The sequence below is a fragment of the Vanacampus margaritifer genome, chromosome 18 (genome assembly GCF_051991255.1).
Source record: "Vanacampus margaritifer isolate UIUO_Vmar chromosome 18, RoL_Vmar_1.0, whole genome shotgun sequence".
NCBI lineage: Eukaryota > Metazoa > Chordata > Actinopteri > Syngnathiformes > Syngnathidae > Vanacampus > Vanacampus margaritifer.
In genome coordinates, this window is record NC_135449.1 from 6,507,364 (window position 1) to 6,523,787 (window position 16,424).

General features: G+C 44.4%; 1 protein-coding gene across 3 annotated transcripts in view; it reads right to left on the reverse strand.

The window, feature by feature from the left end:
• raraa (retinoic acid receptor, alpha a) overlaps positions 1–16,424 on the reverse strand; it is a 177,033-nt gene that overhangs the window by 50,071 nt on the left and 110,538 nt on the right. The window contains exon 1 of one of the 3 annotated variants that reach the window (XM_077551134.1): positions 1,603–2,312. The exons of the other annotated variants lie outside the window; for them this stretch is intronic. Within the exon in view, the coding sequence (XP_077407260.1) occupies positions 1,603–1,780 (178 nt within the window). The 5' untranslated portion in view covers positions 1,781–2,312. Of the gene's footprint in view, positions 1–1,602; positions 2,313–16,424 lie in introns of those variants that run through there. 3 annotated transcript variants of the gene reach the window in all.

Consider the following 16,424-nt stretch of genomic DNA (forward strand, 5'->3'; position numbering starts at 1 on the left):
GAGCATTTCAACCCTAACATTTTTTTTTTTTTTACAAAAAATAAAGAGTACTTTGATAATCGATTAGTTCTTAATTAATCGTTGCACCTCTAATTGTTTTTTTAATCACTAAAGAATACCACAAAAACAACATTTGGTTATTAAGAAGTAATCTCGGGGGGGGGATTGCTTTGCACTTTTCTGCAAAACAAAATTCGATCCGATTATTCGATGGAATAATCGATTCCAAAAATATTTGATAGGAACCGCCCAGTCACACACACCCACATATGCTTATACACTGGAATGCATATGTGTAAAGATAATTTGGGATTATATCATTTTTTTCATCACTCCCCTTTGAAAATCCAGATTTCAAATGTTGACAAGTGAATTTATATATCAATATGTTCCCCATTTTGACCCCGATTAGAAGATATTGCCTAAGTTTCAACTGCAGGAGAAATGCGATATTTACTACATCCTCTAAAAGCAGCTAAACTAGCTTTTTTAATTAAATGTGCAGAACATAACATTACCCAGAGACAAGTGGTATTTTAAGCATCTGCTTTAAAAAAAAAAAAGAAAAAAAAGAAAAGAAAAGCTAAACAGAATGCCAGCTGATGTTTTAGGAAACGTCTCCTCCTTTTGAACCCGGCTGCTTGGAATTCCTGCTGAAGATGCAAGGTGAAAACAGAAACGCGCTGTGTTTTGTTTAGTGGGCCTTGTGATCTAATAAGCCCCCACAGCCACGTGATGACACGGGTGCAAGTTGCACCGCTTCCTCCACTACACCCACCCACCACCAGCAGCAGCAGCACCCGTCCCCAGTCGGCCACTAAATTTTTGATTACCCGGTGAGGCAAACAGAGGCTACAATGCCCACATCGAACCGACGACACGCAGCCACTCCACGGTGGAGCCAAACAATGTGGAGCGGAGCGAGGGATCAGAAGTCTTTTCCTGGGCCAAACCCCCACACGCTCTCACCCGAGCTCACATGGTTCGAATCAATGCTGCCACTAAAAACTGTTTACTGGGCCAATTCAATAATTACTATTAAGCTTGAAGCACAGGGTGGGTTATTCACAATTTTAAGCAAAAGAGAGATAGTAGCAAAGTGAGTGGTCGTGAGGGGTTTTATTGCTCAAAATCCCTTTGTCGTGTGCTTCTAAAGTCTGGAGTCGAGGAGGAAATTGGCCCTTAAGAGCCTGTGGAGATTCCTGTCTTTTTACACTCCTTCAGCTGTGAAAGACAACAGAGCCATCTCTCGCTTAAAGGGCTGCCAAAAAGACTTTGTTGTTGCAATAAAACTCCATTGCAGCTAAAAAAAAAAAAAAAAAAAAAAAAAAAAAAAGCGCCATGCAATGTCACCAGGTCTCAATAAAACTAGTATTCTCCTAAACTTGCACAAATTGTACCTTGTGGCACCAGAATGAAAAAAAAAAAACAACAACGTGGATGCGCACAAGAGGAGCTAAGAAAGTGGGTCAAGTATTTATAATGCAGATATGAAGCTGTGGATTAGTGATATGGGATGCATTTGTGCACAAACGCAAAAGAGAAGGATTGTAGACGAAATTCCGTCACGTGAAAGGTATTCCGAGGAAAGGGGGTACCTACAGTGATTGGAGCCGTTCCAGTGCTGGTTTCGGACCGACGAGCTGTAAGGATGAGGGGCCCCGGGCACAAGTCCTTTCTCCGGGAGTAGACAACCTCTGCTCTGGTTGTAGTAATCCATCATCAAAAAGGGATTCGGGCTGGGGTTCAGTCCCACTACGTCCACACTTTCGTACATCATACGAGCCGAACAGGCGGGGGTGGTTATCCCGCGCACCAAAATAAAAAAGGGAAAAAATCAAACTAGTGCGCACGCCGGGAGAGGTAGAAGAAGAACACCAAACGGGATCAGAGCAAAAGTGATAGATCCATTTGAACATTTGCCGTGTTGGTTTTCGCGCGATGTGAAGCGACCTGCATGCTGCGACGAGGACGAGGACTGGGGACGCGCAAAATTAAAAAAAAAAAAAATGCGCCGATTAAAATCCAAAAGCGGAAAGCGCACGCAAAATAGTCGAGGGAATCCCGTCTGACTGCAGCTTCTTTTTTTTTGAACAGTCCGCGTTCGTCCCCCCCAGCCTGGTTTCACATCCAGGGCGCTTTTGCTAACCGAGCCCCTCAATTCGGCATCCGATCCGATCCGACCCGACGTCCGACCGTGCGCGGATTTCCTCAGCGAAAGCGCGTCGTTTTGCGGTCCGAAGGTACGAAGCCCGCGCGGGAGGGAGCGTGTGGCCGCTATCGTGTTCTGCAGCAATGTGACAAGACGCAGCAGCTGAGGGCTGAGGCTCCGCCCCCCCCCCCGCACTAGCGCCCCCCCCCCTTCTGCTTTCATCCGTTGCGCCTCCTCCGTTTAACCCATTCAGCACCTCCGCACGCTTCTCCGCAGACCATCCCGAGAGAGGCACCACCGTGAAAGCGGCCTCCTTTCACTCTGCTTTAAGTTCTAAAAACATGTGCTGTGATACTTTCCAACATATTTCCCATCCTGGTCCCCCCCCCATTGCATCTCGTTTGACCCGGTCCTCCCCCCTTACCATCCTCTCGTCACTCCCAACCCTCACATTTTTCTCCCCCTGTCTCCCTCATTTGCCTAATGCTATGCAGCTGAACTTTTCCTGAACCCCGGCAAGTAGGCAGCCTCACCTCCTGGTGACCCGCCGGATGACTTGGATTCGGGCTCGCTCCCCATTATTCAAGGATTCCCACCTTGAGCACTCAATGCAACACTATTCCACTTTTTTTTTTTTTTTTTTCCCGGAGTGCGAGGCAACCCCCTGCTCGGGCGAGCATTTCGCATCCAGAGTCAAGGTGACCGACGCTGGGGGCGGGGGGGTTCTCACAGTAATTACAACTTGGGTCAAATCCAGCTGTTGTCTGTTGCGTCACATCCCTGAAACCGGCGTCGCTCCTCCTCGACATTGCAGCATTCCATACACCATTGTTGCCGCTTGTTATGCAAACCCGCGGCTTTGCGGCGACGAGACATGTGCCAAAGCGATCAAAGTGCAACACGCAGAGACTAATTTCCTTTGTTGGAGTTGGGAAAAGCATTTTTTTTTCCCATAGGAACGCAGACATAATCTCAAACGGGGGTCAAACAGTCGCCCCTTATAAAAAAGCATTCTAGGTAACAATTCTTCAATTTCAGATAAAAAAAAAAATAATCAGACTTAATTGGCAAATCCAGGTCCAGAAAGTAGAAACCCTGCCACAATTTGGCTTTAGCCCCTGATGCTAGCGAGCAAGCTAGCTAGTTCCCTAGCAGGCAAACAAGCACCATGGGAGCTAGCTAGGGAGCTAGCTAGGGAGCTAGCTAGCTAGCACCTGGGGCTAAAGCTAAACTGCGGCAGGGTTTCTACTTTCTGGACCTGGATTTGCCACCTCTGCTTCTCAGACAATTAAGTCTGATCTTTTTTTTTTTTTTTATCTGAAATTTGCTTTATAATAAAAATGGCAGAAGATGTGGGGACAGACGAATTCTTGTAAATTGAGTTCAGGGAATTATTGGTGCAGATTGAGAGTTATGAAGTGCTGAATCGTGGTGCTAAACTGGTTTTCACCATTTTGGTTTTCTTGATTTTGGGCCATTGCTAAGACGCTGATGCACTTCCACTCAGTACCGAGTCGACATTTCCCACTAAATAAGAACTTGTGCGCCTTCATTCGTATCAGCAGTTATCCAGCACAAAAGACAGCTACTTCATTAGCATTAATAGTAGCCGGTTGACTAGTTTTGAAAATTAAAAACCAAAACACTACAATTTCACTGAAAATCCAATACACAATAAATACTCACCCGGAACTATTTATAACAAATTAAATTGCTAGTCAATCTGGTGACCGGCTTTTTGTGTTTTTGCTATAGCTATTCCGGGTATGTCCTACCGGCGGGAGGCTCCGGGGACGACCCAGGACATGCTGGAGAGACTACGTCTCTCGGCTGACCTGGGGAACGCCTTGGGATCCCGTCGGAGGAGCTGGGTGAAGTGGCTGGGGAGAAGGAAGTCTGGGCTTCCCCGCTAAAGCTGCTGCCCCCGCGACCCGACCCCGGGTAAGCGGAATTGAAGACGGATGCTATAGCTAATGCTAAATGACATCTTGGGTTCACCCGCTCTAAACAAGTCCATGCACTCACCATTACCTCGCACCGGTCCCGCATTGTAACTTTGGAAATATGCCGCTAATAAAAACTCAGCTTGCGTTTGGGTCTGACGGCAACCGCAGCATAAGGCTAGTAGGACTACATTTCCCATGATTCTTAAGATACAGAATGGGGAAGTAGTTCTAGTTCCGGTATGACAAAAACACACCTGTTAGCGATCAGATGTAGAGGGAGTTCTCGAGTTGTTTCATCCGTAGCATCTTCTTTTTTTTTATTTTTATAAATTTCCCACAGTAACCCCCCCATTTTAAAGTTATTTTAAGTTGTGTTGTTGTTACCTCTAGCAACGGACGTCACATTTCCATGTTTATAGCTCCGCTCTGCCGTCCGTCAGCAATGAATGTCCGTGCGGAAACACGAAATATTGGTTCCGGGTCGCGCAAATATGTTATTTAAAATGACAGTACAACGTATTTTCACTTTAACGGGGAAATCCGACTTAAGTCAAAATTCAGGTTACATCGCCAGCGTAGGATCGGAACTTGAGGACTCCCCGTAGTTCGATTAGTTGTATGAATCGCTATGACAACTGCGGGTTCTTAACGACTCTCTTGTTTTGGCTGTCATTGAAATGACATTCAGAATAGCCACGTGCGAGGTTTGTGTGTGCCATGTGATCCAAAGTACAGTTCCTGGCTGGAATAGCACACGCATGCAGAGGCATTTATTCCATACTGTATGCCGTATTTCTGTATAATGTTCTGCTTTAAAGACATTAAGCACGGCGACTCGTACGCCTGCAAAGGTTCTGAAAATGGAGCTTTATCAGCGCGACTGAATCACCCTCTTACCTATCCCATTACCTCGACAATGCCTCCCCCCTCCCCACCTGAACCACAGCTGGCTCTCACCAACAGCACTTTGGAGCAGGATTATCTGCACGGAGGGGTCGGTGTGTGTTTGTGTGCGATCTGCTCCGCCCCCACCCTCTGTGACACTTCATTCAATGCAGGCCCAGGCTGTGTTTACCCAATGTGATAAGAGCACAGTGTGCAGGCCTGAGCTGTGCCGACAACCTCCCCCCCCCCCCCCTCCCGCACCCGCCAACCCTCCCATCACCTGCGCTGATAGCAAAGCCATGCATTCCTTGACAGCATTAACAGTCGGGGTAATGGCTGTCAGAAGATGCTAATTTCCCAAGGAGTGGGGAGATCCGACCCACCGTGATAGACCAGAACAAGCTGAGAGAAAACAGACTGGGGCATGACGCTTATGGCGAAGGGGGATGGGAACGTAGAGGATTAAACCTATAGAAATGGTTTGCTTAGTCCAGAGAGAGTGGAAAATCGAAGATGAAAAATACTCTAATCCGTAACGTTGGCTGGCAATACGGCGAGAAGTTGCATAATTCATCCACAAAACTCTAGGTTTGAACGTCGGTCTTGTGTGATCTGTACAAATCATAAGCTCCTATCCCACTGAGCGGCGAACGTTTGCGTAGTGTAGTAGATATGGATTTTTCGTCACTGTTTGTCAGGGTTCAAGGTCGCAAAGATGTTTGCCAGACATTCGGCGTTTTATTCGTTATTCGTCGTTAGTTTTATTTATTTAGTTTTATTCGTCGCCGGCAGCTTTTCTTTGACAAGAAAGAACATTGAAACTGTTGACCAAACGTCTGGCGAACGTTTGCGACCTTGAACGCACCCCTACAAGAAATCAACCTTCGCAGACACTCGCAATCCTTCGCCCCGCAGTGGGATACGGGACTATTAAAATTGTTTTTTTGCGAGCCTGAACAAAAAAAAAAATCAGTCTGGCATCTGCAACTGCTTCTTCAGTTCTTACCGGTACTCTTAATAGTACCATAAAACTTGGACATCACACCGATCCTAAAATCTCTACAATGTTCTTCATGTGAGGTTAAGAAGAGATTTTAATATCATACAGTTGGGTCTACAAAGCTCTGGCTGGTCTTGGACCTTTCAATTCCCAGAGACTTCCAGACCCCAAAGATCATCAGGAACAAACTTCCTGAACATCGGAGTAACATTTCTCTCTGGCCAGATAACTTTATTGTTCCTATAACATTAATCCTGATTTTAAATTAGGATTTTATCTTGATTTTCTTCGTAGGAATTACCAGACGCCTAATAGAGGTGGAATAGTGTGTACGTGGAAGGGAAAATAGCGAAAAGTTGGGACAATGGTGTGAAGTTTAACAGCCAGGACTGACATATCCCGCTTTGTACATGTACTGTACACATCACACCAGCTCCTGGCACGGACTAGAAGTCGATACATATCTCATTTTATGTTTGCGGGAAGCGGCATAGCTGTGTGAACTCGCCCACTAAATACCGTATCTCCTGATATATCTTTGGTGCGCCAATTTTGCAGAAACTGTGTGAAAGAGACTTTAATGGTGTTGTCTGCCTGAGATAGAATCCAGCCTCGGTCGTGATCCTGAATGGCAGAGATGGGAAATCCAGGTCCAGAGAGTAAAAACCCTGTTACAGTTTGGGCTTGAGCCACAGGTTCTTCTACTCAACCGGCAGCCACGGACCTGTACCTAAAGTACTTCCTGGACTTGGAATTCCCCTCTCTCCTGAACGGGGTACGTTTTCTAGAAAATAGATGGCCGTTTAAGAGTTTCACATCAAATGGTGAAGCACCAGATTAGTTTAACATGAAAGCTGTGACTCCACCGAGGTGGTTCCCAGTCTAAGTATTACATCTTCATGACTGAGTAATTGCAAAATGGAGAAAAGAGGGTCACACGAGGTTCAACTGGTGTTATCACAGCAGTGCAGGTAGCTGGTCTTGGTCCAGCCTCAATGAGGATCATGCCTAAGATGTTGAACGGGCTATTTTGGCTGGAAGCAAAGTCTGACAGTGTGAGATTAAAGTCTTGATCTGCGAACTTGATATTAACGGTCAGCCTCAGTTGCGTGGCTGCAAAGCGGCGCAGAAAGTTCAAGCGGGCGCGACGGGCTCGATAAACGCATCAATCGCACACGGGAAGCTCGCAGCAATCGGCGGGTTATGCAAGCCATCTGGAGCAAAGCTGAAAATGAGCGTTCGGTGCAGAGTGAGGGGGGGGGGGGGGGGCGGTGGGGGGGGTGTAGAATGGAGAGAGAGGAGGGGGCGGTGGGATTTTTTAGAAGAGGATTCAAAGAGTTTTATGGGCAAGGGTGTAGAGGAGATTGCTGGCTGGACCTTGAGGGTGTCAAACTATTTTTACTGCTCCCTCTCACTGCCTTTCTTCAGGCCAATCAGGGGGTGCGAGGGAGCAGTAAAGGGTGCTCCCGAAACCGTTCCTCTGCCGAGGAGATGAGCCGTCAGGTTAACACAAACAATAGGTCATTATGTCATTTGGATTATTGTACGTGATAAAAAATGGTGGAGGAAGAGCTGCTTGGCTGGAGCTGGTGGTGACTGAGCGAGATCGTTTCGAATGTTCAGCAAATTCTGGACACGCTCGATCAACATCCGCAATCAAGCGTCCCTCCACTCAATTATTTTTCTCCCTTCATGTCAATGAACACTTCCTACGCGGAGTTCTTTATTCGAGTAGATGTTTAAATCGACTCGAACAAAACCAGGAGTAGAAGTCATGTCAAAGTCATCAGTCGAGCCTTCGGGGGTCAAATCAGACCAGGCCTAACAAACTAGTCAACACTTGATTAGACTAAACACCGTGGACTAATTTGGGACTTCCTGTCTGATTTGGTGGCTACGACACAGACACGGGGCCCTCGCGCCACACCCCGCCCCACTGAGCTCTCCTGCACATGTGCCTGCAGATGGCTAATGCCCAGGTACTAAAGACGCTGGGGCAAGCCCTGGCAAAGCCTTCTAGCTTCCCTAAATCTTCACAGCGACCTAATAAAGCAGCTCAGCAGGGGGAACATCGGGAGAGTAAAGTAGCAAAGGAAGTCGTTCAGAACATTTCTTGGTGAATGTCCAGGAACGTTTACATCAGAACGACCTAGAAAAAACAGTTTTTGTTACGTTTTCCATACTTGGTGAACACTGTATTATGAATATCTGGTCAGAGGACGGTGAAGCAAATCAAAATGGTTTTCAAAATGTGGGATGGAAAAGAGTCAAGGATGGTTGGATTTGAAAGTGGAACGATTCCATTCAGTTCGGTTCGAAATGTGCCAAGATATATTTCTCCAATACAAGTCATGTACGTATCTCGATATATTTCAAAGTGGACTGATTCTGTCACCTAAACCTATTGTCATCTGCCATCTTTAAAGTATTGGTGTGTAGTATCGGAGCATGTGAACGAGTCTGAGTACTCAGTACAGTATCAGCACAAACTGATGTCGTCTGGTAATGAGCGTTATCAAAAAAGCTACGTTAGCTTATTAGCTGGCGCAATCAGTCCGGATCCACGATAACGCAAATAATTCATCAGCTGTATTATATAAAGGACAAAGAAGTTTAAAGTGTTATTTTAATCGGTTTTGTGTTTTACGCCTGATATCGAACAAATAAATGAATGAGTCACTCTTTAATTTTTTTTTTGCTTTATAATTGCCAGCTAAAAATGGACCGAACATATTCTTCAAGGATTCAGTGTAAGCATGAATGCTAAAACAACATGGCAGTCCACCATTGTTGTTTTGCTTGTGACTGAGCCGTGCATGCCAAAAGTGTGTACTTAACACGCATGGACATGCCCTCCGTTTTCCGGCAAGTGCTGTCAGTAAAGATGGAATTGATAACGATGTCATTTGAAACCCCCCCCCCCCCACACACACACACACTTTGAGTCCAGTTGTCAGTAAGTGATGTGTTTTCACCTGCGTAAATCTCTTGGCTTGTGTCACACTGTGCCTTGCAGCATGTTGACTTTGTGATTAGCACCTAGCATTAGCACGCTGGTAGCACTTGCCAGAGTCCGCCATTACTGCATTCCTTATTGCCTGTATGTGTGTGAGTGGACACGCAGATTAGCGTATTTACTTTTACACTCTATATGGGACCCTGTCGCCGCGTGCTGATTTCTCGTGCGTATACTGTACGTGTTTGTTTACACAACTGATTTTTTTGCGCACCGGCCAAACCCAACAGCTGCGCTGCCGTGTAATGAGGGGCCCGGCCGGCCGTACAACGTGAGAACAAGTCGCCAAGATACTCCACGGACCTCTTTGCCATCATTTCCTATGCGTCCTTTCTGAAAAGACCCTCTTAGTGACTGCAGGGATCTTTTTAGAGCTCCTCCCTGTCATTATCCATTTAATGTCCCTCCAACAGCAGATTCCAGCATTTATGGTACAGGCCTATATCTGCCCATAAAGCCTTTTATTGTTTAGCCCTGCTCTGTGGAGACCGTAACCTGGTTTTGCTAGTTTTTATGGGGACCTTCACTCTATCACACCGGAGGAGGACAAAGCTGCCCACCATCGGTGTTTACCAAAGTATGGCTCGGTCATAAATCCATCAGGGCCGGCGGCATTCTGGAAATACCTCAGCGAAGCGAGGGGGGGTGGGGGGTGTAGCTTATTGTATTGCTTGTAATCTTCCACACTCTGCAGCCTTGAGTTAGCGAGTCCATCTTGGAGATGATCATTAAGCTTCTTTGCGCCGAAAACCATCACTCAGCAAATCAAATAGAAAATTGCTACGGATGTATCCCTGGAGGAAGGATATCTCAGGTCATGCAGGACTTGGAATGGACCCTCTTTAGCTGTGAAGTTTACATATGAACACACGTGGCAAATTCCTTTTGGAACGACAAAAGGGCCAAAGAAGGGGTCAGAAGAAAAATAACAAAAAATAACCTGAATCTTCACATATGAGTGCGCGACACACGTTTAAGTCATAACCAACACGGATATTTTCAAACGTATGCGTATAAAGTACAGGAAGGCTGGAATGGATGAAGCCTGGAAATCAATCCGACCTTCCCTGACTCATAAAACACTCAGTTGACGTGCACAGTTTGCAGTGGAAGCTTTCTCTGATGTATCCCGAGTTTCCATTCTCTCAGACTTGACCAACTTCCCTCCCAAGTCTCTCGAAGGTATCAAGTTAGTTGGCTAAAAATCCCGCAAAAGTGCCGGTTTAGTTTGAAGTTCACGTTGGTCTGAAGAACGATGTACTCGGTAAAGAGTGAGGTTGAATTCACGATTACAAAATCTGCCAGAAAACACTATCACAAATTAGCATGTCATCACGACTGAAATACATTTTTATTTTTGTACTATATTGTATTTACATTGAATGTGATATATGAAAACCATCAATACAGAGAGACCATTAATATATATATATATATATATATATTTTTAATAGTTTAGAGTTTTACTTCTTTCTAAACTTACAAAAAAAAACATAAGTGGCGCTTCACTGAAATCAACAGTTAGTCGGTTAGCATTGCAAATTAGCAGCGGTGTCTCAAGCACGTGAAATTATTTTACAAAAAAAAAAATCGACAAATCTATCCTCAAATAACAATGTCAAGTGCTATGAACAGACATCTGAAAGGGCGGATGCTAATGTTAGCTAACAAATAGCCTAAACCGAGGTTGACTCAACAGTAGCGTCAAATCTAAAGTTGTTCAACCCTAGTAAGTGATATCATTCACACTGACAGAAATCTCCAAAAGCACACAAACTCCTCCCTTATACTCTCTTCCATCACCACTTTTACTCTCCAAGCAGTGCAAACAGCCGGTTTCCTGCTTCCCGATCAGACGTTGTGTGATGCTCAGGGTGTCATGGAGTGGATATCAGACACGACGGTGGGCTGGTGGGGGGTGGGGGGTGGGGTGGTGTATACTCTGCGGTTGGCTTTAAGTGGATTGCCCTCAGTCAAGTTATGCCCAGCTCGCATTACAACAACTCTGTGTGTGACCTCTACTTAAGTGGTGCCTCTGATATATATAAATATATATATATATATAAATATTCCAGAGCGTGTGTCAAAAGTCCCCCAAAATGCAAAGCTGGTTCAAACGTTAATGAAATCTGAAAGCCCCTTTGCTTAGCCAGTAGGGATGTGAGGAAAACAAAGGCCCTCGGGGCGGGGGTGAGCGACAGACCGCCACGGCTGGGAGCATGACAAATGCCCCTGCCATCGTCGCCACTGTGGCCCCTGTGGCCCTTGCATCTTCCAGGGAGGTTGTGGGTAGGGGGTTGGTTTGGGACTCCGCCTCATTCTAACCTGGGGAGGCCAGCAGGAGCAGAATGAATGGAATGGATGACTCTGCCACTTTAAAAAAGAGAAGGTAGCAGAGTGATGACGGTGAGGGAGGAGGAGGAGTGATCAGCATTTCAAAAGAAAGGGGCATTGAGAGTGTGGATGGAGCAGCTAGCCTTTTTCTTTCTGTAACTGTTTTCTGTGTGCGTGTATTGTTGTTGTTGGCTGCATATGAAAGGGTTCACCCTCTTTGGTGTGCGCGAAGGTCATCTCAGAGACTTGCACAGGCGTTGCAACAGGAATATAACTTTTATTCTTCTTATAGTTTAAGGGTAAATGGCTTGTCAATAGTAGGCTTACTCAACTGTCTCTAACTTACATTTACCCATTATTGTCTAAAAAAGCTTCCAGATTGTCAATCTTGAGGCAACATAATGCTGCACGGCTCCCGCAAAATAAGGGAAGAGAGTTTTACAACACTTTTCAGCAGAGTTGGTAAATCCAGGCCCAGGAAGTAAAAACCCTGCCACAGTTTGGCTTTAGCCCCTGATGCTAGCGAGCAAGCTAGCTAGTTCCTGTTCGATATTATTAACATTTAAATTCTTTATTTTCATATATTAACCATTGTTATACATTATTAACATCTTAATTCTTTATATTAACCATGTTGAAAGGTTTTATAGACGTGTAAAGCAAGTAGTGTTGAACTCAGTATAATTTGACCTTAAGCTGGGACATATTATTTGGTCTAGAAGTTCCTTCTCTGTGGGAAAACACATTTGGTCCTTGAGAACAGAATCTGTTTCGAACACGCAACCCTGACTCTGTTTTCGCCATCGCTCATGGAAAAGTACCCAGAGAGTATGTTTTGTCTACAAATGAAAGAGAGGCGGTCGGTTTTAACTATAAGAAGCCATTTTACACGCGGAAGAGACACATTCGGCGCTCTGAATTCCACCTGTTAAGTGATGAATTGGAGTCTGTTACGATGTCCAGAGATCTCTGTTAGATTAAAATCCTTTTTTGCAAAGGTGTTTTTTCTTACATTAAATCTGTCTTCAAGTTTTGGAACACGCAAAGAGGACAAATATTTTATTCCTCTTTCATTCCCTAGCAGGCAAACGAGCACCATGGGAGCTAGCTAGGGAGCTAAAGCCAAACTGTGGCAGGGTTTCTACTTTCTGGACCTGGATTTGCCACCTCTGCTTCTCAGACATTTAAGTCAGATTTTTTTTATTATTATCTGAAATTGCTTTATAATGAAAATGGCAGAAGATGTGGGGACGGACGAATAGTATGTCATTTGACCGAAACGTATCCCGTATTTCTGACCGTGTAGCAATAGCGCTTAATACAGGAACTAATTCAAAGAAGAATAAGGAAGTGGAAAGTGGTGGTCAACATGCGGCGTATTGTGTCAAAATGTGCATCCACTTCTGTCAGCACCAGATGACTGATGTGCCGTTGCTCAACGATGTTGCGCATACCTTAGCCCAGTGCCAAGGGCAACATTTTATCTGCCGAATCAGTCTTCTCTGACATTATTGCATGCGGCGTCTCCATTTCAAAAATACGAAGCTCGACTCAAGCTATAAATTACAACGGACGTCCGCCAAGGCTGAAATGTTCCAGTGAAAAAATAAATTGCGGACTGCCTTACTTTGTGTGTTTGTTTGTCCATCTGGTCAAGTTAGGATGACAACATAAGAGGTTATGATTGAGCTGCCGTTTTCGATTACATTTCCATTGATGGCATGTGCCACTTTTACGCAGCACACTATCATTTTGACTCACTCAGCTCTATTCAGCGCAGATTGGAGAGGTTGCTTTCCCTCTTCATAATAGCACTGCGGGAAATTGAAAACAAAATAAAACAGCCCTTATTGAATGCATCATAATTTGAGATATGCTAACATAGAAACAACCAAAAAATGGGTCTGTGGTATGCTAGCCAGCTAGGCTATAAATAAACCAGCAAGCAGCTCGTCATGACTGACAACTAGAAGCAAACACTATAATAGTTTAAGTGAAAATTACGAGTGCAGGTTAGCATGGTTAGCCAAGGAGAGTGCTAATAGATTGGTGCTAACTCTTATGCTCATTTGCTGTTTTTTGAGCAGAAATGGTAGCAGCTACTCCATATATCTACTTAGTGAAACAATAAACATGTGTTTAAATGAAAACTATGAGTTCGGGTTAGCATGGTTAGCTGATGAGAGCACTAAAAAATAGATGCTAATGGGTTTTTTTTGGGGGGGGGTTTTAAGCAGAAATAACAGCAATTACTCCATACTTGTGTCTATATTCTCAAGGCTGGGTCCGCCGAAGGCCGAATTTGTCGGCTGCATGACGTCACACCCTTATTGCTACTTAGTGGAAAAAGAGTGTGGTTTAGCATGGCTAGCCGAAGAGAGCGCTAATGGATAGATGCTAACTTTTAAGCTAGTTTGGAGGTTTTTGAGCTGAAATGACAGCAACTACTCCATATCGCAATTTTTTTTTAGTTTTGTGATGTTGCGGTATGGTCAGTTTGTGTGCTAAAAGATAAATATCGATTTAAGAGTACGTTTGAGCATTTGGCAGCTGTAATAAAAATATAAATAATGAAAGTGTAGCTGTCACATAAAGGCAAACTCGTAAAAATGCGGAACGGGTATCAATGTTTTCTTTGCTAGCCTGTCGCGTCACAATTCCCATCTGCGGCGAAACTTCCCAGAGTACAAAGTGAAAAGAAACACAGAGGGTTGCTCTGGGCTGACCGAAATAAAGCTGCGCAGTCACTATGGCTACCCAAACCATCTGTGTTGTGAACCCATCGAGAGGGGGGAGTGTCTCAATAGTAAGTAAATAGGCTAATGCGAAAAGTGAATGGCTCAGAAGGGCAGATCATTAGCAGGCCGCGTCTTAGCCATTCTCTCCGCGTTACCACGACAGGAGGGGGGCCGAAAGGCGAGAAAGAGCCCTGATAATATTTAACCAGCGCAGATCTATCATCAATCTGGACCCCTCCCTCCAAACCATCAGTCCTCACCCCCCAACTCTGGCCTATTGTCATTCACACCCCGACTCCCTTTCACTCCTTATTCAATATTTTTGAGCCATTGTTCCACCTTACATGCCCCCTCTGAACTACATTACTTCTCCCACTCAGCTATGAAAGGAGCGGGGCGGCGGTCAGAAAAAACATAATATGTTACAATGTCAGGCCTAACAAAAACGTCAGCCGGCCGTGGCCAAAGTATGGCTTTTTCTCAAGCGGTGCATCATGTGACGCGTCTGAATATATGCCAGCTGAACACATTATTTGCTGCTCGAGCTGCCAATGGGCCTTGAAGACAAGGGACGGCTTTGCTGGAAATAAAAGCAGTTCATATACAGTACATGCGTCCGCGCGGGTCCTTGCATATTTTTGTTTCACATGTTCAGTGTTGCATGTTCAGTCCAAACACATTTTGACCATTTGGACTAAACCCGGAAAATGAGGACTGGCTTGTCATAGCCAATTATTTTTTACCTCAATTTAATGAATCTTTTATTGGTGCATGATCATCCTAAAAAAAAAAAAAAAAAATCATTCCATGCTTATAATAGATAATATAAAATGTACGGTAATTATATTTCCCGTGGCGAATCGTTGCGGGGTGAATAACTGTCAATCTTCTACGACGACATGGATTGCATCTTTCTTATGCCTACAGATAACTACATGTTTAAGTTATGAATATATATCCTTTTAAATCCTCTGGTGGCTGGAATACTGTGGGCAACAACGAGGCACTCTAAAGAGGCCATGCACTTGCTGTCGAGTCAAAATTTAAAAAAGCAACAAAACAAAAAAATCCGGCCCTTCTGTTACTTTTACCTTTCTCACCTTGACATGCGCACACTCATGTCCAACAATGAGGCGCTCTTAACTCATTCACTCCCTGCCATTTTCATTGAAGCAATCCCCTTCGCTGCCGGCTTTTTTTTTTACTGGATTTTGACAGATTTTGCAAGACCCACAGAATATCCTGTTCTATTGCTATAAAAACATGGAACCTACCAAAAGAACGATTAGAGTCTCTTCTTTCATCAGGACAAAAGTATGTTTGTTTCTGTTTCTGTTTTGCAGCAATTAGCATTAGAATATAGCTAAGTGTCATCATTATTCGCAACTCTGTTTAAAACACTGGGGGAAAGAGCTTTTTTGCAACATGGCTCTGGTTGATCTCTTATACTCTGCTGCCACCTGCTGGCCATTAAATTTTTTATTTTTTTTTACTGATTAGAACATTTAGCATAACAACAAAACTGAATTTAAAAGTGATTCTTTGTGGCATTAAACTGAAACTACAATAATATGACATGTTTTTCACCATGTCATAAAAATGCAAGATCCCTTTTGTCAGTGTTTGCGCCGAGTAAATAGAGAATATTTTAGCGCGCGGCTAACAGCCCGACTGTCTAGACCACATGTAACCAGAAGCGTATGCTTTCAAGTCTGTGTTGATCTGCTATGCAAAGTTTCTACGCGACTGAGCTGGCAACAAAGACGATAACCTAGTTGGATACGCGGAACCCTTTTTTTTCCCCCTCCTGGATCCAAAAATAGTCGATGGCGCAATCACGCGCAAGTAAAACATTATCTTAATTGCAGCATTCTCTGCGTACAACAGTCTGTTGATAAGGTAATATTGAGGGCCATTTAGCTGATAAGAAGTCGTTTACTTTTTTCTAATGTGCTGGTAAACAATGACAAAGGTCAAGTCAACGTTTGAAACGGGAGATATACGCAAGCTTCATCACTCGTCATCAATCCGAAACATGATTGTGTTATTAGTTATCACCAGCTGGTGTTTAACTGATCATATGGACTTGTTGCGAAACGGCTTCACGCAAGCCTTCCGCAAAAACTCAGTGACACAATACAGTACGTACAGGCAATATAGAGAAAGACGTCAACAGAAGTTGCCCGCGAGCATTAGCAGTAATAGTCACTATGTCTTCACTTCCTCTCCCGTCTTAACCTCAACTTGGCTATTTTGCAAAAAACGCTCGGAAGTCACACACAAGACACAAAAACCCTGCTGAGCACAATCCTATATGGAGGCATTAGAAGTTGTAATAATAATAACGGCAAGC